Source organism: Gilbertella persicaria (genome assembly GCF_025201335.1).
Source record: "Gilbertella persicaria strain CBS 190.32 chromosome Unknown B0P05scaffold_15, whole genome shotgun sequence".
Classification (NCBI taxonomy): Eukaryota; Fungi; Mucoromycota; class Mucoromycetes; order Mucorales; family Choanephoraceae; genus Gilbertella; species Gilbertella persicaria.
The window spans coordinates 24,107-48,507 of NW_026251976.1; the positions used below are offsets into that span (position 1 = coordinate 24,107).

The window sequence follows — 24,401 nt, forward strand, 5'->3', positions numbered from 1 at the left end:
TCAATAACTACAAAGATGGCAAGCCATTATTTCTTGGTTCATCTCTTTCTTTTACTTAATTTAGCTTTGAGACTACGCTTACATGTATGGTTGATTGTTCAGTATTGGGCCTAGCTCTTATAGCAGATCATACATAAGGATATTGGGTATAGGAAGAGCACCCAACACGTTTGCTATGATGGTCTATGTACAGAATTGTGCTGTCAAAATAAATACCAAAATTATTGGCTCAAACCTTGTAGTCTCCGCCTAATGGACATGGTTAAGCATGTATCTGATTTTTCCTTTTTTTTTTCTTTGTCTTTTCTTCATGTCATTTTCTCGTAGACTTTTCCCTCTTTTACGTCAAACAGCACGTCGTCAATTTACTTCTAAAACAATTGTTGTTGACCGTGAACTACCCAAGCCCCCTCCACCTTCAAGAAAGCGTTGGCTTTGGACAGGTGCTGCTGTAGGTGCTGCTGTCTGGGTTGTTGGTCTCGGTGGTGCTTTAAACCATCAACGTTTATCAAGTAGTGTGGTTCATGGTACTTTGTTTATGGTTCGCTATGATCCTCGTGTGATTGCTCTTATTGGTGATCGTGTAGATTATGCAGATGCATGGCCCTGGATCAGTGGTAATGTAAATCACTTGAAAGGCAAGATTGATATTGGCTTTAAAGTCAAGGGTTCTACAGGTAACAACATTTTTTTTTTTAAAAAAAAAGAGACAATTGAAGCTTATTCTATCTAGGTGAAACTGCTCGAGTTCATTTCGCTTCAAAGCGTGCAGGAAACAAATGGAACACAATAGAGTTTACAGTTGTACGTGAATCAGATCAAAAGCAAATTGATATTGGCAATCATACCCTCACAGAAACTGGTGAGCCCAAAATAGCCTAGTATATCTTAGAATAGAAAATCTGTTTTTTTTATTTGCCATTACAGAGACCATTCATTAAAAGTTGATTTTCAATTTCAACTTGATCAGCAGGAACATGGTTAGAAGGACATGTAATGCTTGTTATCTTTTCTTCCCAAGTCTTGCTTTCTCCTAGTGCGTAGGTATCCCAAATGTCTGCCTTGAGTTGCGTGATAAATTTGAGTCTGGCCAGACTGTCAAAACTATCCATGCGAGGACCACTCACTTGTCGAGAACGTTCAGACGCATCAATACGACAACAATAGTATTGTGCTGTGCGATAAATAATTTTAGTCTTATTGAGATCATAATGGTCTTTGATTTGTTGAATAAGTCTGTCCAAGTCCAGGGAGAAGGCATCAAGTTCAGAGAATGCACCGTCCCAATTACCGAGCGAAAAGATAGCAATATCAGCAGGTATGGTGGTAGTTGGAACAGCAGTATCCCATCCTGGAGAATTCAGGTAGGTTAGGCCATCCCATTTGTATGAACTGACACGGAAGACGTCTTTTTCTGGAAGTGTGTCGTTGATAGCGTCCCATTCAGTTCTGCCAACAGCCTGTGTCTGTGCTAACGAGTTGGCGTAGCTCATATTGAAATGTCTAGCCATAGGATCAAACCAAGTAGTGTTCCAGTATTCTTCACTGAAATCTTCACAATAGCAACTGCGTGTCTGTGAATCTTTTGTGAACTTGTATTCTTCTGGTGAATTGTATCTTCCTTGATCAGGTACAGGCGGAGGAGGGAAAAGAGAAAAAGGTGGCGGCGGAGGGGGAGGAGGGGGTACATCTCTCTTAACTACTTGATGTCCAATGATTGGCTTCATGTTTTCTGGTAATAAGGGCGTATTGATGTGTTGTTCCCAATCCTTGCACCATTGACCATGACTAAGGAATTTCTTTATCGAACGACGAATATTCGAGTCCCCGTAAAGATCCATACCACGCGCATATTTCTTAGATGCGCACCGATTAAACGCTTCGTAAGAGATATGGCGATATCGGCAACGGAAAGGAGCCCAGTATTTGTTGTTTCGCAAGACACCTGCGACTTGTGCCTTTTGTGTTTCGGTAGTGTTGTTTGGCATAGGCAACCAACGACCAGGATGGCTGAATCCTATACATAAAGGCAAAGCCAAATGTTCTTCAAAATACTCTTTATCTGATTTTTCCTTAGTGCTAATGTGTACCTTTTCACTGCCAGCAGGAAGCACAGGTAAAACAATAGGATGATAAGGTGTGACAGGACCAAATTCAAAATTATATCTGCCTTCCACAAATTCCAATAAGCCAGAGAAAACCCACTTTCCTCTTTCTGGTAATGTAATTTGAGCTTCATAAATATGCATGCGTTCACGTTCATACATCACATCACCGCGTAGTCGAGCCCATTCAGGCAATTGATTGTTGACATGATTCAAGTCTCGCGCTCGCTGACGAAGCAAACGATGTCCAAACCATGGTTGCATATGAATGGGCACAGTAGCATTTGTTTTGGTGTTTGTCAATACTGTCATCATGGTATCCCACCAAGGAGAAGTGATTTGTTGATGATTGTGGTCGTAAGGTCGATATATGGAACGGTATAGATCGTTTTTACCTACATTCTGAAATGGCACCACAACACGGATACATAACTGTTGTCCAGGCTGGAACACACGTTGTTTGGCTGAAGGAAAGATAACAAAAGGTGCTGTTAAATTAAGCGCATCATCTATATTATAAAAATCATCGTTATTTTGAACTGGAAAGTATTCTCTTGCCATGCGACGCAAGATAGGGTAAGGCAAAGGTTGTTGACTACAAGCATAGGCATTTATATCATCTAGCTTTTCAGCTTGGCTTAGCCATTTATCCGCCCATGGAGATTGTGTCACATTCTCCAGTCGATCCATTGTGATTTGCTGGATTGAATTGAATACGGGTCCACCAAAGACTTGTAACAGATGGTCTTCTATTGAGTATTTGTCTAAATCAACATAATAAACTGAATTGTTGATAGTGAAATTAATCGATCTTTGAGGTGGTGTGAAAGGAGGTGGCATAGAGGCTGTAGTTTCGTTGTGTACTGAGTGATGTGTCGGCTTTGGCTTTGGCCTTGGTTTCTGTTGTTCCTTTATATTCATTATTGCTGTAGAAGCCATGAGCATCACAACAAACATTACACCGATCATGACAATGATAGTCTGCCATTGTCGCCTTGAAAATCCTTTTTGTAATGGTCGTTCTAATAATGAATAGGCTGTCATTTAAAGAAGAACAAATAAAAGAAAAACAGACGCTATTTAAAGAAATATAAATTTATATATTTTTCAATTCAATCACAGCATTTAAACTCTAAAAGTACATCTTGAAGCCATTTGTCTTTAAAATAGCATAAACATTATTTGTCTAAAATCATTGTATTCAATAACATGGTTGCAAGAATCTATTGTTTCAGGAAAAAAGAAAAATAATCATTCAAATATAAAAAGGAGAAAAAAAAGCCATTCTGCTTTCAATATGAAGATCATTCTCGGCAAACACATCAAACACTAATCATTTTGTCTCTGAAGACTGGTAATTATAGTATTCTGTTTATTTTTGTATAATAGTATTTAAGGTGAAAGGTAACACAATAATTATAGCTAAGTAAATCATGGTCGTACAAAAAACATAGCTTATTTTACTGCGCGCACACAAAACAAAAAGCACATCTGGAAAAGAATCATATCGGGTTGCAATTCCCTTAGAACATAAGCCAAGACAACGAAAGCTCACTTTAGTAACACTGTTCTTTGTAATGACTTGGATCTAACAAATTCAGGTACGATTGTATGTCATGATAGGACTGTTTCCTTATAGAGAACAAGCACTTCATAACTAAATTTTGCCTTGTGTAGAAAGCAATATATATATATATATATTTCTTGCTTTAATGGTATTTGCTATCTACTTTTTGATTATCTTGTGTTAAAAGGACAAGTTTTACCTAAGAATATATTGAGGATTTTCCAATAGCCTTACTGTCTATTGACGAGTTTTTTTTTTTTTTTTTAATTCTCACAATACCAAGAATTGCCATCAATGCAGCAATTTTTCTTGCGAATGTCTATCTTAGTACAAGACACTTATCCAAAATTGCACAGTTCATTGTGAACATTGCAGAAAGCCTTGCTCTTTTCATTAATTTACTCTACTTGTTACCAGCATACCAATAGCTTCTCTTCTTTTGCGTATGTTATTCAAAATGAAGTGAAGCAATGCAAATTTAATGTCAGCAGAGTTCGTCACGCTTATCCGAAGACTTCTTGTTTCTCTTTTTCTGTACACAGGTCTACAAAGATGCAGGCAGTTGGACCAGCAGGTTGAAATGAATAAAATAGTCAAACAATACTAAACTATTTCATATTAGGCTTCTATAATGTGCCAGTAACAAAGTTCTTAGTATTGTTTATTGGCAGTTGTTCTATCTTGACTTCCATCTTTAACATGAAGCAATATTTTCAACTACAACTGACGCCACATATTACCGTACATCATCAGGTATTGAGGTGTCGACATTGTTCTGTTTAAGCTACTAATGCCTGATAGTTTTGGCGACTATTGACCTCTCATATAGCCTTTGGTAATTCAGGAGACGTCTTTTTTGGTTCTCTATTACTATACACACTTAGAGTGATTGAAAGACAATATGGAAGTGCTAAATATATGGTATGATATAAATAGCAAAAAGAGTGATATAAACATGTATACTAGGCTTTTATTTCTATATCCATCGTAATTGCTACTCTTCTAGAAGTGGGTGCTTTAGTATTAGGAGCTCAGATTGGACTCAAGAGTATACCAGGCGGGCCGTAAGTAAAACTGTCTCTATTATGGCTCTTATTGACTATTCTAAAGATATGCATTGATCTTTTCTTCATTATACCAATACCATCGCATTATTCCCATCACCTATCGTTTTCGGATATTTGGTGTTGTTATGAGCGATAAACTATTTCTTTATGTCTTGGCTTTACAGATGGCCTTTTCGCAATCCTATCAAACATTAATACCTGCATTGTGCGGTGTTTTATCTGGTGCGCTCTATAGAACAGATATTGGTAATATGAAGCAATGGCGCTTTCCCTCTTTATTACAGAAGATGATAGTACGATTTGTTAAGCCACTACTCGTATCACCACCAATTGCTCGATCTGCTGCTACCACACCGGCACAACGTCCTTTTATTGCGGGGATTACACCAGTAGACACACTCGTAAGTGCAGGGCTGAGAAACAGAAGATCAACCAACGCAAGCACAAGCACAAGATCATCCTCAGAGGCTTTATCTTCAACAGCGGTAGAAGAAGGAACAACTTCAGTGAGAGTAAGTCAACAAGAAAAGTGTTGACATAAACTGAAATCTTATTAGGAATACCTTGATACAATCACTGGTAGGGATGTAGCTGGATCAGAGTTAGAGCCTCCTTCACCTCGACACACACGGATTTTGATCACAATGTTCCCTGATCATCCTAGAGAGACAATCACTAGAGCTTTGTCTTCTGCACACAATGATTTGAATCGAGCAGTAGAAATTATGCTGAGTACACCAACACCTGGTGGCAGCGGTAGTAGTAATACTTTGGCTTGATATTCCTTTTTTTCTGGCTTCAATACCTCTATGATATATATATATATATATATATATATAGGCATGGTTTTTTCTTTGTAAATAACAAAATGATTTCAATGGTTTATTTCTGTTTCAAAATTAGGCAATTATTACTGAAAATGATGTTGTGTTCTGAGTAATACAAAAATACGTTTATTTGCATAAATAATATTGTATTAATAAGCAGCTCTGTTTAGTTATTAGTGTATTGTTGAATTGTTTACCCGCTCAGAAAAAAAAAGTTGTGATTCAGCTTTAAGAATCTGTTCAAAAGCACGAACAAGTGTGGAAGCTTCTTGAGCACCCGAGATACCATACCTAAATAAGTCTAAGTATATTCATCAGTTCGAAGAATGACTTACTTGTCATTGATTGTATAATGTGGAACACCATCAATTTGATTAAAGACATTGTTTCTTACTAGCTCTTTTACTTGAGAAGCTCCTTCATTGCTCTTGAGAAACTCAAGCGTCTTTTGCTTATCTAAACCTGCTTTTTCAGCTGCAATAGCTAATGATTGATGATCACCCAAGTCTTGATTCAACTCGAAATATAATTCAAATAATTTCTCGACTACTTGGTCTTGCTTGCCAAATTGGTTAGCCCACCAAATTAAACGGTGAGAATCCAGGGTATTAGAGATGACACCACCAAACTTCAAGGCAATGCCTTCTGATTCTGCAACAGCGGTAACATTGGGAAGCATTTGGTTAAAGCGTTCTTTACCAAACTTTTTATGATAGGTTTCGAGTTTGTTAGATGTTTCGGTGCGAGTGGGGTCTAATTGGTAAGGAAACCATTGGAGTTGAAAGGTAACATTAGGATGGGTTGCAGAGAATTGTTTAATGGCTGTTTCCATTCTACGCTTTCCTATAAAGCACCTGAAGAAAAAAACAAGTTGAGCAACGAATCATTTTGTATGCTCTGGTTTTTTTACCATGGACATACAGTGTCAACGACAGCTTTAATACGAATTGTTTGAGACATTAGATAGAATAAAAAAGAAAGGAAGAAGCTAAAGTTGGAAAGGTCAAGAACGTTTTCTTAAATAAGGCAGCCAAAAAAAAATTCAGACGACGGTTTTTAAAATTCGAAATGACAGCTTTTGGTTTCCCCAAAAGGTGATTGTCTAAACCTTATCAGGTGCCTTTTTTTTCTTCGTTGAAATGGTAGAAAAAGGCAGCTTGCGTCGTCCATTGGCAGCTTCTTAAACAAAGAGGTATGAGACAAGGCTTCAATGGTAAGTTAAAGGATATGCTTCTTCTAAAAAATTCCATGTGGTTTGATATGCTGTAGGTGTGCTACATGGTTTTAGGATAACAGATGATATAGAAGATAGGTGCAGCATTGTTATACAAACAAAAAAAAATGCATTAAAAATTAGAAAGTAAACAATCAGATCTATAATCTGTGGGTTATTAATATGTGTTTGCTTATATGTTCTGCTACACTTCAGAGATAAATATATGGCTTGCATTATTTTCATTATTGTCTTTGGAATCTTTTTGTATTGTTCAGTTGAGAATATCGTTTTTGAGTCAATCTAAAAGTATATTTTCGAAAGAAAAAAAAACAAGGATTGGTCTGGGCCAGGCACGTTCTTCCTTATTATTTCTATCCAGTTTAATCCAACAATGAGAGAATCATGCTATTTTTTCGTGCGATACAGTGTTCTCTTGTTAATGTCTTTAAGGATTTTATTTTGTTTTAGTGTTCATGTTGCTCTGCAGTATTCATATCGACTATATTATTCAGTGTCATGCAGTTACACATTGTCAAAGAGCATTAAAAAAAAGAATTTATTACAAAGCAATTGCTTTTTCTAACATACAATGTTGAAACGAAAAGTAATAGTTTACCTAAATCGTCATACCATATTTAACGGAATTGGATCTCAAAATCACCAATAGATCCAGTGAGTTCACCAAGATGTTCAATGTCAGAGGAAAGCATTTTAGTAACGACAGACATGAGTGTTTCCCGCTCAATAGGTTCACCGTTTTTGGCGCGTAAAAGCAATGATTGAAATTCAGCATCCGAAGCATCTAACTTGAGAGACTCTAGTAACTTGAGCATATCTTCAGCACTGATGCGTGTATCATCACCTATTTTAGGTCAGTGCATAAAATTATTTTTATTTTTACATACCTTCTTTAAGGTCTTTAACAAAGGGGTCGTTTTTAATTTCTAGAGTGGACATAACAAAGATAAAAGAAAAAAAATAAAGAAAAAAGAACGTTACTTGATTTTAAGAGAAATAGAATCACATGCAAAATAACAATATAAACCCAGCCTCAGTAGATCCAAAAGAGCATCTATAGAGTATAAAAGAAAAGGAGAGCGGAGATGTAGGCAGCCTATTCTGTCCTTTCCCGAGATGCATGATTCTATTTTGCGGTGCACCTATTTTTTGATTTACAAGAGTGGAACAGTCACTAAATCTTTATAAAAAATTTTGACATTTTTACTTTTTTTTCTTTATTTTTTATATATATATCATGTCTGAAAAAGAAGAAGCCAAACTCCCTAGAGTAAATAAAATACGCGTACATGAAATAACAAGCTAACATGTATCATTAGAAAAGATTCTATCGTCAACGTGCTCACGCAAACCCTTTTTCTGACCACCAGTTGGAATAGTAAGCAAAAGAACAAATAAAGGATGATACTAAGCATACCTTAGTCCTGCTGAACCTAAGTTAATGGATTGGAGCCGTCATTATCCTCAATACTATCCCGTTAAAGAAGGTGAAGAACAAAAGAAGGTTGAATTTGCAGATATTGGTTGTGGTTATGGTGGTCTTTTGATTGCTTTGGCCCCTCTTTTTCCCGAGAAATTGATGCTTGGTATGGAGATTCGTACTAAAGTCGAGGATTATGTCTATGAGCGTATCAAGGCTTTGCGTGTTCAAAAGCCTGGCGATTATCAAAATGTTTCCATCATGCGTATGAATGCTATGAAATTCATGCCCAATTTCTTTGAAAAGGCACAACTCTCCAAAATCTTTTTCTTGTTCCCTGATCCTCATTTCAAGCAAAGAAAGCACAAGGCTAGAATTATTAGGTAATCTAAATTTCTATTTTATCTTGCGTCTTGTTTACTTATGTTATATATAGTCCTACACTTTTAGCTGAATATGCTTACGCTCTTCGTGTGGGCGGTATTTTGTACACAATTACAGATGTCAAAGATTTACATATTTGGATGGTCAAGCATTTAGACGAACATCCTTTATTTGAAAGATTAACTGATGAAGAATGCGTAAGTTAATGCAGTACATGTGTGTATAAGCTTATACTTTGCTTAGGAAAATGATCCCTGTGTTCCTCATGTTCGTACTGCTACTGAAGAAGGTAAAAAGGTTGAAAGAAATCAAGGTGATAAATACCTTGCCTGTTACCGTCGTATTGAAGATCCTTTCTATGCCAAATAATTTGTATATAAATTACTTTTTTTCTCTCTATATATGACAGCTTTGGACAACATTGAGTAAAAAAAAGACAATTGTCTGATCTAAAGAGATACTCATGGAGAGTGGATTTCGTTTATAGCATCAATTCGATTCATAACAGTAGTGAAGAATTGTAGAAATGAAATCTCTTCAATTAGAATACCCTATCTAGAACAGTAACGTTGTGATCGTTTTGATCTTGACAGCCTCATAAACTCTATTTGTGGCACTGGATTAGGGTAACTTTAATTTGCCATGTCATCGTTTCTTTATTGCGGAATAATCTCCACTCCTGTTAGTGTGTTTGTATACAATGCAATGTTTTTATTCAAAAAAAAATACAGTATAGATATGTTTTTCTAACATGGTCTACCAATCTAATTTCTTGTTCCCTTCAGTACACATTTCAGCAACAGGACATGCATTAATTGTAGTAAACCCACTACCTCCTCTACCTCCTTTTTCGAGTGCAAATTCCCAATAATGAATTGAGCACATCAAAACAGGCCCGATTTCTGGAGGATAATCATTTTCGCTTACTTTACCATGGTAAGAAAGATCGGCTCCTGCATGTGGGCAATATCTATCTGCCGAGAACTGCTTTCCAGTTGATAGTGTGACAATAATACGTTCTTTATCGTTTGGGTCTATTTTAATTTTTGCTTCTTGCTCTTCTTCAAATGTAAATGCATATGGATTCTCGGTATCTTTTTCTTTTTTGGAGGTTGGTACAGGCTCGCTGGTTACTAGTTTAGGCTCGCTGGTTGCTGTTTCAGGTATGCTGGTTATTTCTTGAGTTGAATCGACCGTTTTTTGAGGAAGAGGAGAGGGATCATTGACCCGCTTGTATTTTATAGTGGGTTCAAACATGACCGAGATCAGTAAACGTATAAAGAGGTTAGTGCAAGTAAAGAAGAGAACGAGAAAAAAAAAAGAGATTATCAAAGCTTCGGAGATCAAAGAGAAATATAAATTAGTCAGTCTCTCGAATGGTCTGTGCTCTTCTTATTTCTTCCAAAAAGCATCAATAATTGTAGAAGATATAACATGCATTTTTATTACGAGTGAAAAGATATATGTATATTTATATGTATATATGTACAGAAGTAGCTTTACAAAATTTAAAAAGAATTATCAGAATCACGTCTTCCTGGTCTGATGTGAAGACGTTCAGGAGTGCCAGAAACGGCAGGCAAACGTACCATGATGGATACAGGCAGTTCAGCACGATTCGCAATAAAGACAGTACCTTGCACCTTAAACCCAAATTGCTCGAAAAACTTGACACTGACAGGATCAGATACTTCCACATAGACAGGATGCTTGGCATTATCAGCTTTATCAAGCACGTAATGAACAAGAGCAGACCCGTATCCCTTGTGCTGCTCTTGTGGCAATACGCCTACATGGCCAATTGTAATATATTGAGGATGATCTGCCATGATTTTACGCTTGAGTTTATCACATGAAGGACCAACTTTAGTGACAGTACGAATGGCAGCTGCCCATCCTATCAGACGAGCCAGTTTGATGGTGCTCAGCACGCGTGGCCAAGGAGAACTGTTAGGGTTGTTTGTCCAGATAAGAATGCCTTTACAGCCATCTACTTGCAATGCAAAATCTCGACTCTGGAGAGAGGATTCATTAATCATATGTTTAAAAAGTGTATAAAGGAATTCATAATGTTTTTTTTGCTCTAGACCTTGGACACACCATCCCATGATGTTATCTTTGAGATAAGCTTCAGTCAGGGAGTTTGATGCCTCTTTAAATGCGCCTATGATAAAATCAGTCTCAATTTTTTTTTTATCAAATATATCCTACCTTTGATTATAGGGCGGACATTAGGTGTATGATGGTGAATATTTACTGTGAGCTTGCGACTCACTTTACAATGGTCAATTGGGGAAGATGTAGTTAATGACATGACAGAAAAAACAAAAGGAAAAGAAAACAAACCGTTCTTTTTATATACGTACAAATGCTCGTAAAGGGAATTTAAACCATATTTCTTGCAAACCCCTCGCTTGTGATATATGATTGGCTACATTTATCGATCTCGAAATCTAGAACAATCAATAATACTTCCTTTGACATCTGATTTTAGTATAGTTCTTGTTAACCATAACTCATTTAAGCTTGAAACTAGTCCTAATCATACCAGTTTTAAGAAAAAGATATTATTTGTTTAGTGTTGAAAATAATAAGGAAGAGCAAAAAAAAAGTATAGTTTCACTGCTAGTATTTGTTTTTTTTTTCTTGGCTCAAAAATCGAACAAAATTCTAGACAATATTGATCAAACGATAAGAAATGTTTGCTTGCTCTAGGACTGTTTGTAAATTTCTGTTAATCGCCCGAAGATTTGCTTATCTTTCTATTATTCTGTAAGAATATGCAAGTTGATTTACATAGCATTTATTTTCTATCTATTAGATTAAGCAAGTCCAGATTATTCTGAATTTTAAAGTTAAACATATGGCCTAAATATTTAGTATGATCAACGTTACATTATTTCATTATTATCCGTTTTGAATGATAGAAAAAGTTTAGCAGAGTATTACTTGATCAAGGATTTTAAAACCCTCTCTGTTTCCTGCCAATCATCAGTAGGTACTTTGATAATATCGCTACCAAAGTATCGCTCAATAAAGTTCATTTCAATCCAGCTCCGATGATCATGAACAAAGGCCACACTAACACCTTTTCTGCCAAATCGACCTGTGCGTCCAATGCGATGCAAATAAACTTCAGGATCAGGGTCTCCCTTATGGTCTGTAGGTAAATCATAATTGATTACCAATGAGACTTGAGGAATATCAATACCGCGAGAAACAACATTGGTCGAGATCAAGACTTTGAATTCACCACGACTAAAATCATCAATCAACTGGTCACGTTCGACTGAGCTCATGCCACCGTGTAAGTTCTTGACAGCATGTCCCTCATCTGTCATTTTACTTGCGATTTTTTCTGCTGTATCTCTTGTCTTGCAAAAAATAATGCTTTGGCTTACTGTCAAGACATCATAAAGAGCACAGAGAACTTCGTATTTATGTTCTTCACTATTGCAGTCCATATAGAACTGTGTGATGCGTTCCACACTCAGCTCTTCGCGCTTTAACAAGATACGAGATGCATTAGGAGCAAACCTCAAAGCAAACTTTTGTACGTGATCAGGAAAAGTAGCAGAGAACAACATCGTTTGAACAGATCTACTAGTAATCGCATTTTTGATTCTAAAGCTTTGGTCACCAAGGCCTTGTTCTTCTAACATTTGATCCGCTTCATCCAATACTAATGTCTTTAGATGTCCTGTGTCAATATAGCTACGACGGATAGAATCTAAAAGAGAGCCAGGCGTACCAATAATGATATGCTGGCTCATATGTTGATATTTAGCCTTGGAATCTTTGACCACAAGAACAGTTTGGACTTTAGTGAATTGAGCCATTTGAGTTACAGTGTTATACATTTGGCGAGCCAATTCTCTTGTAGGTAAAACACAGAGACCTTGAGGATAAGGTTCATTTTGATTGACTCTTTGAAGCATAGCAAGCGTAAAAGCGGCAGTCTTTCCAGTACCATTTCGAGACTGAGCAATGATATTTTTAGGTCTTAACAGAATTAAACTATTGAGTAACATTTCAGATAAACTTACGGGTCTTGGAGAAGTAAAGGAAGTGTCATAGCTTGAATTTTGGAAGGCTTAGAGAATCTCATAGCATATACACCTTTAATGAGATCTTGAGAGCTAGTGTAGGCATGCATTGGAATATTAGTAGTATGATCAAACTAACTTACAGGCCAAAATCTTCAAAGCTTGCATCAGAATAAGGCTTCGACTCGCTAATATCCTGTGGTGTTAATTGAATATGAACAATATCATTCATTTCTAGAAGAAAAAGAAAGATGTATGAAATGCTGTTTGTTACATACTAAAGCTCATTACCTTGTTGCATTTTTGATCAAAAAGAAAAAGAAAAAAAATACAAGAGTCTATACTCTAAGCTTTTTGAGTTCATCATTGATAAATTGTTTATTTCAACCTTTGATTTAAAAAAGCTTTTAACAGATCATAGAAGCAACTCATGAATCTTAACTGTAAAAAAATCCTGTTGAAATAAATGTTCTCTGAAGTTCTTTGGTCTTTTCTGTATGACATACTCATGTCAACTACAGACTGTTTCGGCTACCTTTATTTGGTCTCAGGAGCCTTATTCTTTTTCACTTTAAAATTTTCAAGAATCGAAATATAAGCTTTCTTCAATTAAGAATAAAGCATCTAATTACGAAACTAGTAAGAAAAACAGGGGGAATGTAGCATATCAAATTTAGCAGATTGTGGTGATTTGATAATCAAAAGAAAGAACAACTGCATGTATACTTTTTTCTGCTTCTTGCATTCACAGTTGCCTCAAATCCATCAACTCAGGCTAACTGTACCTTCTCTGCTTGGATTATCATAAAATAATTGACAATATAATAGTATTGGAATTGTTTGTCTTGCATTTTTGAAGCTGGTATCCAAAGGCAGAAGTTTGGATTTTTACTCGCAATTACTGTCTCGCATCTTAACGTTTCCCAAGTCCATGTTGCGATTATAAACTGGTTCATCATACATCAAGCACAAAATACTTCATCCCTTTTTCTTGGTTGTTCTGCCTTGCTAATGATTGAAGTATCAAGTATTTTGTTTTCATCAGCATCATAGAACAGAATGGCTTTCAAGCGTGTCTTACCTACAAAGTCAATTCGGATGATTGCGAGTAAACTGCTTGCATCATTATTGTTTATGTCAGAGTTTCGATATTGATTCTCTAACTTGTTTTTTTTTCGTTCTCTAAGCAAAAGCACAATTTTCCTGTCAATAGTCATAATAAAAAGGCTATTGTGGGACTTTTGTTTTTGTCATACATAAGCCGACTGCGCCTATAAATCCCGTTTCCATGGCAACCACACTAGCAATCATATTGATACCATGCCACAATGTCTAAGAGTCGCACAAGCGGTATACAAGTGTTTGTGCGACAAGGACAGAAAAAAAAAGGCATATATAAAGCTGATTTTTGATTGTTCTCTTTTTTCTTCATCAATAATGGTACAAGCATTAGTACAAAGCAAACCTTCTGGAAGAGTAACTCAATCTCAAGTAATACCTTTCAGACAAAAATGAAATTTTAATAAAGATAATAGCATACTCAGACATCCAAGACAAACAAGCATACAGGCAAAGCTATCAAAAAGCATACCAATAAAGGACATGCCTTGAATATTCGTGACTTTAAAAACCTTAATGTAAGTCATAATTTGATTCAAATTTCAAAATACTGATTCATATCATAGGGCAAAATAATGTATCTCGTTCAACGCAATGGATCCATGCAAGATGAATGGGAAACTGAAGATATGGTTGATAATTCTCATGTGTTGGTTTGCTACCAACGCAAAGTGCAAGAAGAATCAGGATACACAATTGATGGATCTGTTGAAACAACAACTACGAAACGTCCCTCTCGTTTATCAAAAGTTCGTGCAGTCATGGCTATCAAGGATATTGCATCAGTTGACGACAATGAAGAAAAAGAAGAAGCAGGCAATAACCGTGGCATCAAGCGTAAATCAGCTAAAGCAAACTCAGACGAATTTGTCAATAAACGATCAGGAAAGGGAGAGAGAAAAACCAAGGCTCAGATCCAATTAGAGCAGCAACTGGAAGAAAGAATACAGACTAGGCTAGCAAGAGAAGAGCTTGATGGTGATGCAATTGTTCACTCTTTGGACCATGTTGAAGGAAAAGATTGCTGTTTGATGTGCGCTTCCAATACCTACAGAGAAAAGCTTGAAAAACAAGATCTGAATGGGTTTAAAGCTGCTTTTCAAGATTATGAAAATATTCCCAACTTTAGCGAAGAAGACGCCCGTAATGGTCTTAGCTTGATTGGTTATGCTATTGTACTTGGAAAGCACGATTTTGCAGAGTATGCTGTAAAGGAACTCAAAAACTCAAAAATAATACACAAGAAGCTAAATGTCCCTCAAAAGTACAAGATGTATGACGATAACACTGGTAGAAACACAGGCGGAGGATACTACAACAATCGCAACTTTAGGTAAGTTACATATAGATAGCTTTGAATTTACTAAAATGAACCTCCATATCTTATTACTAGAGAGGTACAAGAATCGAGAGGAAATCGTTTGGGAAACTCTGCTTTTTATAGAGAGAACAACGGATCATATCCTAGAAAATCTTTTATGAATGTGGATGACAAAACCTCGGGCTGCTGTCTTCGCCCTTATATGACAGTTATCACAAAAAATGCATTTAAAAATGAAGACGTGATCAATAGCCTTTTAGCTTTTGAAAGATGTGGCTCTTATGAATTCTATTTTGCAGTTAATTCTGGAAACCGCTTCTTGGCTAGCAAGATACTTGCTCATGTTAGTGAAAAGCAAGGAAGAACTACATTTAATCGTCTTCATGATGAAGTTCTCAAGGTAAATTACAGCTCGCTATCTCTAAACTTCCTTCTAATACTCAAAAAATAGTTTGATGCCGAAAAGCCCTTAAGCAACTACAAACGCCCTCAAATACTGAAGCTCGCTTCTGATGCTAATAATGTAACTCCTTATCACTGTGCTGCTATTCATCCTGATTCTACCTATCTTGCTGAATTCTACGACAAGCTTGATGCCGCTGAACGATTGGAAACTGATTCCTATGGTAGATCTGTAGCTTTTTACGCTGCAGTTAGTGAAACAAGCGCTTGCTTAGAATTCTTGATCTCAAAAGGTTTTAATATGACTCTTCATGACAAGTATAAAATGACTCCTCTTATGCAAGCTGCCCGTTTTGGTAGAAGCCACAATGTGAAGCGTCTTGCGAAATATCTAAACGGTGATAATGAAGATAATCATGTTTCGCCTACCATCTTTCAATCTCTTGTACGCAATAAAAGAACAGCATTGCATTATGCTGCTTATTTTGGTCATGCTGAAACATGTCGGGTTTTGATAGAACTTGGTGCTCCTGTTGAATCGTTAGAGAGTTTAGATAAGCAGACTCCTCTGCATTTTGCGGCTAAAAATGGCTATCTCGACTGTGTCAAGGTATTGATAGAAGAAGGAGATGCAAATCCTGAAAAAGGCGACAAATTTTCGAGAAATGCATTACACTTGGCCTGTATCTATGGTCATCTAGACATTGCTTATTACCTTTTATCGCAAGGTGTTGACGCCAATGCTTCTGATAGCTCGCAAAATTCCCCTGCACATTATTCTGCTGCTTATGGATATCTTAAAATTTTACATCTTCTTATTCAGTATGGTGGAGCAAATCCTTCTATCTCTAACGTATGGAGAAGCACTCCCTGTTCTGTTGCTAACATGAAGGGTCATCTTGCTATTGTAAAATACTTACTTGAACTACCTGGAAATCCTATTGATGTTAACTTTAAGGATCAAGATGGTTGCATTATGCTTCAGCGTACAATCAATGAATCGGTCACCTCCATATTAGAAATGAAGATGAACACGAACAAGGTTAAACTACTTCTTTCTATGAATGCCAACACTAATAGCGCAGATATCACAGGTAATTTTCTCCATAATTTGCATATATAATTAAGTTCATTTAATAGGATGCACGTCATTACATACTTTGGCAAACAACACTACTTACATAGCGCTTTATCCTAAAGGCTGGAAATCGTTTTATCCTACAAAACATCAAAATTATCACTATGCAGCAAGACTTAACAAGGGCACCGAAATGGATGACCGAGATGGTGTCAATTATCAAGTCGAATTAGCTAGACTTTTGATTGAAAATGGAGCTAATCTTCATGAAAAAAACCTCAAGAAACAAACACCCCTATCTTGTGCCATGTCAAGTAAGAATCATTTTCTTGTTGCCGTTTTGATTGAAGCTGGATCAAGTTTTTGGATTGATACTGATGGAGATGGAAAGAACTTTTTTCACTACTTTGGTGACTTGTTAGCTCAGGCCAATTCGTTTCAACCACACAATGAAACCGATACTACACGTCAACGTTCTTTCTTGGAAGCTACAAAAAAAGTATGGACTGCTGTTGAATCCAAGTTGACACCAAAAACTGATTTTAGTTTGACAGTAAGTTACGATAGCTTATCAGCTCATGATTTGCTAAACGCGTAAACTTAGATTAATGCATGCGACAAAAATGGTTATCCTCCTTTACAGTATGGTCTGAAGCGTGCTATTGAAGAACAGAAATATAGTCTGATAAATGAAAAGCAATTGATATTGTGTGCTGCTGCCAAGGGAACAAACTGCGAAGACAAGCTAGATGAAAACAATCAACGATGGGTACTCCCTGAAGCCTACATAAATCTTACTGAGCCTCTTGTTATTGATCTGACAATGAATTTCTTAGTATACGTAAGTTTCTTTACATTGATGTGGATTTTAGCTGATATGTTTTTTAGTTGCAATATATAGAAAAGCTTGTGGCAATATTTGAGCCTGATTTAAATGCTGTAATTGAACTGCCCAGAGATTTTAAGAAAAACAATCCGAAAGCAAAAAAGAGCAACTACCCAAAGGCTACAGGAGAAACTGTATTACATTTAGCTTGTCAGTTACAAGACTTGAGCTTGATCCAATTCTTTTTGAAACACGGTGCTGACCCCAACCAAAAAGTGAATGTAGAAGGAACTCTTGGCGATACGCCTTTACTTATTGCGTATCACCATAAGAAGGACGAAGAACAAGGAATACCTGAAGTAACAGAATTTATAAATAACAACTTTATAATCAAGAAGCCTGATTTTAAGGCAGGTTTACATCAAGTAATCAAGACCTTGTTGGAGCATGGATGCTCTCCTTTTGATACCAACTCTATTGGAAACTCTACTTTGCTCAAAGCTTCTGCTAAACTAGATCTAAAGAATCTTAAGCTTATGTGTCAGTCAGAGCCTTCCGGTAGTGAAGACATTGATACTGAAAACGAGAAAAACCAGACTGCTCTTATGGTTGCCGTAGTTACTCTTGAAAAGCTTATTCGCAGAAACAAAGCATTTGATACTTCAGTCGTCGAGTTGTTGTTACAATCAAATGCTAATCCAAACATTTCATTTGAAAATGGTGACACAGTTCTCATAAAAGCTATCAGCATGTGTTGCTTTCCTTTAGTCAAAACTATTCTTGAAAAAGCTATTGTCGCCTTTGATCATAACCACCAAAACAAAAGTAAGTTTTCAAACTGTTTATACACGCTTTATTGATTATTCTATTTAGACCTCGAAACTGCTTTGAGCTTAGCTTTACGCCTCAATAAACAAGATATTATGTCTATGTATTTACAGTACTTGAAGAATGACACAAAGAGTGACAAATTAAACCCGAACACATTCAATGCATTATGGCATACACCAATTTTTCATGCTTGTCAGCATGGAAATCTCGATGCTGTCAAGACACTAATTGCTTTGGGCGCTAGTCCTAATATCTACAAGCCTGCATCAGTTCCACTTATTGAAGCTGTGAAGAGCTGTAATCTCGAGCTCATTGAATTTTTGCTCAACAATGGCGCCGATGTCAATGTATATGATCACGAAGGCAACTATCCTTTGCATTCTGCCGTTCTCACCGATAAATATCGTACTGTGGATCTCTTGTTAAAGTATTCTGCTGATTGTAGCTGTACCAATGCAAGAAAACAAACTCCTCTTCATTTGGCTGTTGAAGTAACCAAAAAGCAAACCAATCGTTCTTTTAAAATTGAAAGAAGCTTGATCAAGATGGGTGCCAACATAAATGCAATTGATTTCTTTGGTAATTTATATGTGCATTTTAAGAAAACAAGATACTAACACACGTATGAAATAGGTCGTACACCTTTACACTATGTGTTTGTAAGTTGCGAATTGATTCCTATCACTCGTAATACTACTATCATTCAAAAGAAAGTCAAGCAAATCATAAAAGAAATCGGAGAAGAAGTGAAAAAAGAAAACGATTTGAAAAATTATGTCCGCAAGTTTGATCTTGGTGATCATAGCAACAATAGCATCAATCCTTTAAATGCCGTAAATGCATGGATAAAAGAAGCCAAGAAAATGCAGTTAGAGCAAGAATATCAACTTGAAAACGCTAGTAACCAATTCACAAACAATCTAACAATTGATGAAAACGAAAAAGAGAGACTTAAGCTGTATCAAGCTTATAAGTTTGAAGGAAATACCATTACTCCAGAACGCTTTGACCCTATTGATATTCTCAAGTTTATTTCAAGCCATAAAGAGATTCAGTTTGATATGAAAGACGAATTTGGTAGAACACCTCTTCATTATGCTGCTTGTGTTGGTGCGTTCAGCTGTACCTCTATATTGATTGAAAGACAAGTTGACATTGATGCTTTGGATATCGATAATGTAAGCACCTATTTTCATTGATATGAGACTAACATCTTGTTTTTTTAGAATGGTGCTCTTCAGTTGGCTCTTCGAAACAACCATATTGATTATTCTGTAATGCTTTGTAATTCCGGTGCTTCAGCCAGAAGGGATATTGTTTTACAAAATGGCAATTCCACATCGACATTTGGATTTAGCTTGTCAAAATCACTGATCAATATTGCTTACATCATCATGGAAAGAAGTGCTCTTTTGATTGGTAATATATACTTATATAACAAGGTATTAATCTGTAATTGAATATAGAATCTATAAGAGATGCATTAAGGAACGGTAAATTCCATTTGGTGGAAATCCTTTTACAATCAGCTGATGACCACGCTTTATGTCAAGTTCTTGAAAAAGAAGGTCAAAATATTTGGCACATCATTGCAGACTTCAAGCCATTTAACAAGTAAGTCTTAGTTTTTTCCTATAAAAAAAGTGACGTTAAGCATTTTATTGCATGATAGTGAAATATGGCAAGATTATCTTCAAGAAATTATTTTGAAAATCTCGTCATTGAATCTCATGGTATACAGTGATAAATTTGGTAGAAGCCCTCTGCACTATGCGGCCAAGCATGGACAAGATGTGCTTCTAAAACATCTGATAAACATACAAGGTGTTAGTTGTCACAATCAAGACAAAGAAGGGAAAACCGAACTTGATTATGCTGTTCAGTCTTGCAATATTCAATGCGTCAAGGTAATTTTTTTTATCCGACCAAATGATTGATTAATTTATAGATTCTTCTGGAGCAAGGAGCTAGAACCAGTAGAGCAACAGAGACCAAGCATAAGTCTGTTCTTTTAAGATCAGTTGAAGAACGCCAATTCGACATTGCTGAATTGCTTTTGCAAAATGGAGCCCCTAAAGATGATGATGATAGTGCCAACGGATGGCCCAATGCTGTAATGGTTGCGTGCCAACAGAAGAACATTAAGATGCTGAAGCTTCTTATTCAACATGGCGCTGACTTAGATACACCTAGTCAAATAGAACGCAAGGATAAAAACCAAAAGACTTTTAAGGTACTTATACATCCAATCTTTATTGCTTCATCTGCTGGTGATCTATTTTTGGAGGTACGTTAAATATTGGCATGGAGATATGTGAACTAACATCTACTTAAATCAGACCTTGCTTCAAGGAGGAGCAAATTCTAATGTTTATGGTCCTAATCATGAGCCTGAAAATGGGCAGTCTTGTTTCATGTTCAATGTATCACTTAATTCTGTTAAAAATCAAAAGGTATGGTAAATTCACCTATATTCTCTAGCTTATAACTTGCTATGAATAGATTTTGCTTGACTATAATATTGACTTGAATATGCTTGATTATCAAACATCCCGTACCATCTTTTATTGGTTCTTCTTTCAAAAGTCTGGGATTCCAAAAAAGAAATACCCTCAGCTAGAGAACTCCCACATCGATATCTCAGTCTATAACAAGATGCTTTATTCATACCAACCTCAAGTCAATCACATTGATACTGTCACCGGTATGACTCCACTTGAGTTTGCAATCTATCAAAATAGCTTGATTGTTGTAGAGGTAAGAAACAAAGTTGCTGAAACCAAAGAGAAAACTTATTCTTTTTCTTTAGCGTTTGTTGGCTCTTGGTGCAGATGTAAATCTGGAAAGTTGCTCTAATTTTATAGAAAATGTAATGAACCCTCACAAAACCAAGTTGCCAGCAGTGCTTCATGCTATTTTGATCAACAAATTGGAAATGATCAGTTTGATCTGTGAAAAAACGCCTCAAAGCATCAATTATTTATGGCAAGACAACGAAGGAAACAACATGCTGTCTTATGTCCTTGGCATTGTCAACGGTTACTCCCATTCCAATATTGAAACTCTAAACTATATTGCAAACCAGATGACTAGTGCAAATGTGAAGAAACTTTTGCGAATGAAAGATGTGCATGGTAGGTTTTTCTTTAAAAAAATTAGAAGTGACTCATGCAAATCTTTAGGTGTTCGTCTGGTTCTTTATGCATATCATCGAAGCAATAAGGAGCTATACAAAACATTATTATCTTTGGATCCTACTTTGCAATATTTTGTCTCAGAAAACTATAGATCCTCTGATTTTGATTTTGAAAATCGTCCTTCACTAATGTCTGTTGATTATATCCCTACAACCAAAGTTGATGAAGACGCTCAAATCGAACGAGCCAAACTCCAGCATGCGAAGGATATTGAAAGCGCCAAGTCAGGAAACAAAAGACAAGAAAAAGACGAGTTATTGAAAGTTGATTCATACTCAAAGTTAGAAAGAGTTGGTGAAATTGCCTTGGACGAAAATGATATTCCTTACAACATTGTACTTATGAAAGTAGAACTAAACAGTTGGGGAACCTACACAGATACGTCGTAAGTCTTGATAGATATATTGGGACATAATCTCAACTTTTTCTTTTACCTTTAGATTTTACAAGTTGAGTATCATCTATAACAAGGTACTTGATGTCTATATTTTGTGGACTCGGTGGGGACCATTTGGTAAAGAAGGGCAGCATCAAAAAACGCCTTACTTGACAAAAGAAGAAGCGGTACAAGAATTCAAAGCAATATTTAAGTCCAAGACTGGAAATGTATGGGATGACCATCGGACATCGTTTACCATCAAGCCTGGTCGCTATGAAATTATACAAAAGGCGCAACATCCTAAAGATACCATTATTGAAGATTTTGACTTTTTGAAATCAGACAAGCCCACTCAACTATCAGCTGAAGTACTCAACTTGATGAAGATCATTTGCAACTATGATTATCTTTCCAGAGTTTACACAAACACTCAGATTGACATGCCTTTAGGTCAGATTCCTCAAAAATGTATCGAAGAAGCTCGTGGTATTCTAAGAGAAGTTAAAGCACTTATCAACACATACCGAGGACTCAATAACTGCTATTCAGATAAGGCAAAGCTGCTTGAATCAAAAAGTATGTATCTTTGTTATTTGTTTACATGGATTGTCTAACACAATCTACTTGATTAGTTTATGCATTCAAGATCGCTCAAAAATGTGTTGCCTATTCTCGCCTTTTACCCCGTAATGGCGATGCATACCAAGGCATTCGATCTTTATATGGAAATGGCGAAAACCTAAAGAAAGAGCTATCTAATCTTGAAGATCTCAGCTATGTTAGCTTTGCTGCCAATGTCTTACTTGCTGCAAAGCATCATTGTAGCGAAATCAATCCACTTGAGTATGCATTCCGCACACTCAATTGTACCCTCAGACCTCTTTCTCTTGATACAGAACTGCAAGAATATGACATGATCACTCATTACATGAAGTCTACCTGTAAAGAAGAATATAATTTGGTCCATTTATTTGCTGTTAACCGTGCTGATGAAGAAATACGTTTCCGTCCCTTTGAAAATGAATTGGACCGGAAATTGCTTTGGCATGGTTCGCGTATAGGTAATTTTATGGGTATTTTAAAGCAAGGCCTTCGAGCATCACCTCGTACCTCTTCTTCCAACGTAAGCTAACTTGATCATAAAACAAGTGACTCATAAATATCTAGGGCGCTTTGCTTGGTAATGGTATTTACTTTGCAGATACGTTTAAAAAATCATTGGGATATTCTAATGACACCTATGGCCAATCTTCGTCACCTTTTCGAATTATGTTACTCTGCGAAGTGGCACTTGGCTCTAATCAGGGTAAAATGAAACAAACACCTTCTGAAGAATACGAAATGCATGATTCTGTCAAAGGAGAAGGCGCAAATATTCCTGATCCTTCTAATGCATTATATGATTCAAATGGGGTAAGTAATCAAGGTAGTTAGGAGCAATAAAGTACTAAGCGTTTTTTTCTGTTTAGGTGTGTATTCCTTTTGGACCTTGTATATCAAATACCAATATTCAAGTTACTGGCAATCATGGGTTCAACAACGTTTCATTAAACTATAACGAATATGCTGTATATAATGAAGATCGTGTCAAAATACGTTACTTGTTGATTCTTAGAGAGAAGAACAACTGTCATTTATGCGCCAAACCTGAACCATCAAAATCGTTGAGGCCTTTCTTCCATCATGAACTTTCCAAATATAAATATACAGACTTTAATATCTACGAAACAGAAGTCGTCAAGGCATATCTTCAACATCAAGGCAAGACGCCTCAAGATATTTTCAGTCAAGATTTGAATGAGTTCATTGAAAAGAAACTTTACAGTAAGTTTGTTGGTTTCTAATTGTCTATATCTTAACAACTTGAATAGATACTAAATGGGACACTCCCCTTGATTTGCAACAAGATAGCAAAATTTGTACTAAATGCGCAATGATCATTACGACAATGATGCTAGAGAAACGAATGGTTGATAACAGAGACAGACTTGATGTTCTTGGTAAGAATCTTATCTTTGATTCAAAAGTGTCTTATTTAAATTGAAATTAGATACCTTGAATCAAAAGCCAAGATGTAGATACGGCAAAGAATGTAAAAACCAACAATCAATTCATCATACAAAGAAATACAAGCACTGGTTTTTTGACAAATTAACTGATGATATACATGGCGCACAAGAAGAACTTATAGATACAGACAATGAACACATCATGGAGCTTGATGAATAACTTATGAAAAACTATGAATAAAACACACTTCTTATAAAGTATAAAAGTTTAATTTTTTTTTTTTACTATTATTAACACTCTTACATAATAGTACATCAAGAATGAAAAAGAGGGTATAATATTATTCTATTGCAGGCCAATTTAAACTATACTGATACATTATATACATTTTATGATTGATTTGATGTTGTCTTCTCATTATTGACAAAAGGAAAAAAACTGTACTCGAAATGCTCTTGAGACGCTTTTCAGGACTATGTTCCTTTGAGGGGCTGAAATCGATTGATCATATGGAAATATGTTGATGGGCGAAAGCGGTTTGATAGGTGATAATACATAAGGTGAGTACGGTGTAGCGTCTACTGCTCT

General features: G+C 36.2%; 10 protein-coding genes across 10 annotated transcripts; 4 read left to right on the forward strand and 6 right to left on the reverse strand.

Moving 5' to 3' along the window:
* The first annotated feature begins 246 nt into the window (after positions 1-246).
* Positions 247-948, forward strand: B0P05DRAFT_537236 (cytochrome oxidase complex assembly protein 1-domain-containing protein). The gene is made up of 2 exons (XM_051577701.1): positions 247-677; positions 734-948. Exons 1-2 carry the CDS (start codon positions 311-313, stop codon positions 880-882), a joined length of 516 nt encoding a protein of 171 aa, XP_051435790.1. The 5' UTR covers positions 247-310; the 3' UTR covers positions 883-948.
* Positions 912-3,149, reverse strand: B0P05DRAFT_468300 (uncharacterized protein; the record flags this gene model as incomplete). Its single annotated transcript, XM_051574423.1, has 2 exons — positions 912-2,984; positions 3,054-3,149. 2 exons carry the CDS (start codon positions 3,147-3,149, stop codon positions 912-914), a joined length of 2,169 nt encoding a protein of 722 aa, XP_051435791.1.
* A 771-nt stretch (positions 3,150-3,920) lies between these two features.
* Positions 3,921-5,614, forward strand: B0P05DRAFT_537243 (uncharacterized protein). Its single transcript, XM_051577702.1, has 5 exons — positions 3,921-4,246; positions 4,295-4,425; positions 4,474-4,593; positions 4,639-4,736; positions 4,783-5,614. Exons 1-5 carry the CDS (start codon positions 4,225-4,227, stop codon positions 5,273-5,275), a joined length of 864 nt encoding a protein of 287 aa, XP_051435792.1. The 5' UTR covers positions 3,921-4,224; the 3' UTR covers positions 5,276-5,614.
* B0P05DRAFT_537249 (DSBA-like thioredoxin domain-containing protein) lies at positions 5,552-6,878 on the reverse strand. Its single transcript, XM_051577703.1, has 4 exons — positions 6,838-6,878; positions 6,477-6,781; positions 5,902-6,420; positions 5,552-5,857 (listed from the first exon to the last, which is right to left on the reverse strand). The coding sequence occupies exons 2-4, from the start codon at positions 6,524-6,526 to the stop codon at positions 5,740-5,742; spliced, it is 687 nt and encodes a 228-aa protein (XP_051435793.1). The 5' UTR covers positions 6,527-6,781; positions 6,838-6,878; the 3' UTR covers positions 5,552-5,739.
* A 251-nt stretch (positions 6,879-7,129) lies between these two features.
* On the reverse strand, positions 7,130-7,804 carry B0P05DRAFT_537256 (uncharacterized protein). Its single transcript, XM_051577704.1, has 2 exons — positions 7,688-7,804; positions 7,130-7,644 (listed from the first exon to the last, which is right to left on the reverse strand). The coding sequence occupies exons 1-2, from the start codon at positions 7,737-7,739 to the stop codon at positions 7,418-7,420; spliced, it is 279 nt and encodes a 92-aa protein (XP_051435794.1). The 5' UTR covers positions 7,740-7,804; the 3' UTR covers positions 7,130-7,417.
* Positions 7,805-7,970: 166 nt separating this feature from the next.
* On the forward strand, positions 7,971-9,005 carry B0P05DRAFT_537258 (guanine-N-7 methyltransferase). Its single transcript, XM_051577705.1, has 5 exons — positions 7,971-8,070; positions 8,120-8,178; positions 8,223-8,603; positions 8,657-8,801; positions 8,848-9,005. The coding sequence occupies exons 1-5, from the start codon at positions 8,038-8,040 to the stop codon at positions 8,971-8,973; spliced, it is 744 nt and encodes a 247-aa protein (XP_051435795.1). The 5' UTR covers positions 7,971-8,037; the 3' UTR covers positions 8,974-9,005.
* A 289-nt stretch (positions 9,006-9,294) lies between these two features.
* On the reverse strand, positions 9,295-9,926 carry B0P05DRAFT_537260 (uncharacterized protein). Its single transcript, XM_051577706.1, has one exon. The coding sequence runs from the start codon at positions 9,859-9,861 to the stop codon at positions 9,361-9,363; it is 501 nt and encodes a 166-aa protein (XP_051435796.1). The 5' UTR covers positions 9,862-9,926; the 3' UTR covers positions 9,295-9,360.
* On the reverse strand, positions 9,927-11,411 carry B0P05DRAFT_537262 (uncharacterized protein). The gene is made up of 3 exons (XM_051577707.1): positions 11,153-11,411; positions 10,816-11,088; positions 9,927-10,768 (listed from the first exon to the last, which is right to left on the reverse strand). Exons 2-3 carry the CDS (start codon positions 10,916-10,918, stop codon positions 10,113-10,115), a joined length of 759 nt encoding a protein of 252 aa, XP_051435797.1. The 5' UTR covers positions 10,919-11,088; positions 11,153-11,411; the 3' UTR covers positions 9,927-10,112.
* An 18-nt stretch (positions 11,412-11,429) lies between these two features.
* Positions 11,430-13,062, reverse strand: B0P05DRAFT_537267 (P-loop containing nucleoside triphosphate hydrolase protein). The gene is made up of 2 exons (XM_051577708.1): positions 12,794-13,062; positions 11,430-12,743 (listed from the first exon to the last, which is right to left on the reverse strand). Exon 2 carries the CDS (start codon positions 12,633-12,635, stop codon positions 11,550-11,552), a length of 1,086 nt encoding a protein of 361 aa, XP_051435798.1. The 5' UTR covers positions 12,636-12,743; positions 12,794-13,062; the 3' UTR covers positions 11,430-11,549.
* Positions 13,063-14,093: 1,031 nt separating this feature from the next.
* On the forward strand, positions 14,094-24,067 carry B0P05DRAFT_603337 (ankyrin repeat-containing domain protein). Its single transcript, XM_051583294.1, has 24 exons — positions 14,094-14,141; positions 14,186-14,287; positions 14,336-15,102; positions 15,163-15,490; positions 15,542-16,586; positions 16,633-17,123; positions 17,175-17,411; positions 17,459-18,221; positions 18,270-18,806; positions 18,861-19,405; positions 19,454-19,646; positions 19,694-19,841; positions 19,900-20,134; positions 20,176-20,514; positions 20,567-20,680; positions 20,730-20,984; positions 21,037-21,361; positions 21,410-21,809; positions 21,865-22,379; positions 22,436-22,926; positions 22,971-23,216; positions 23,273-23,627; positions 23,675-23,803; positions 23,854-24,067. The coding sequence occupies exons 3-24, from the start codon at positions 14,345-14,347 to the stop codon at positions 24,030-24,032; spliced, it is 8,628 nt and encodes a 2,875-aa protein (XP_051435799.1). The 5' UTR covers positions 14,094-14,141; positions 14,186-14,287; positions 14,336-14,344; the 3' UTR covers positions 24,033-24,067.
* Positions 24,068-24,401: the final 334 nt, after the last annotated feature.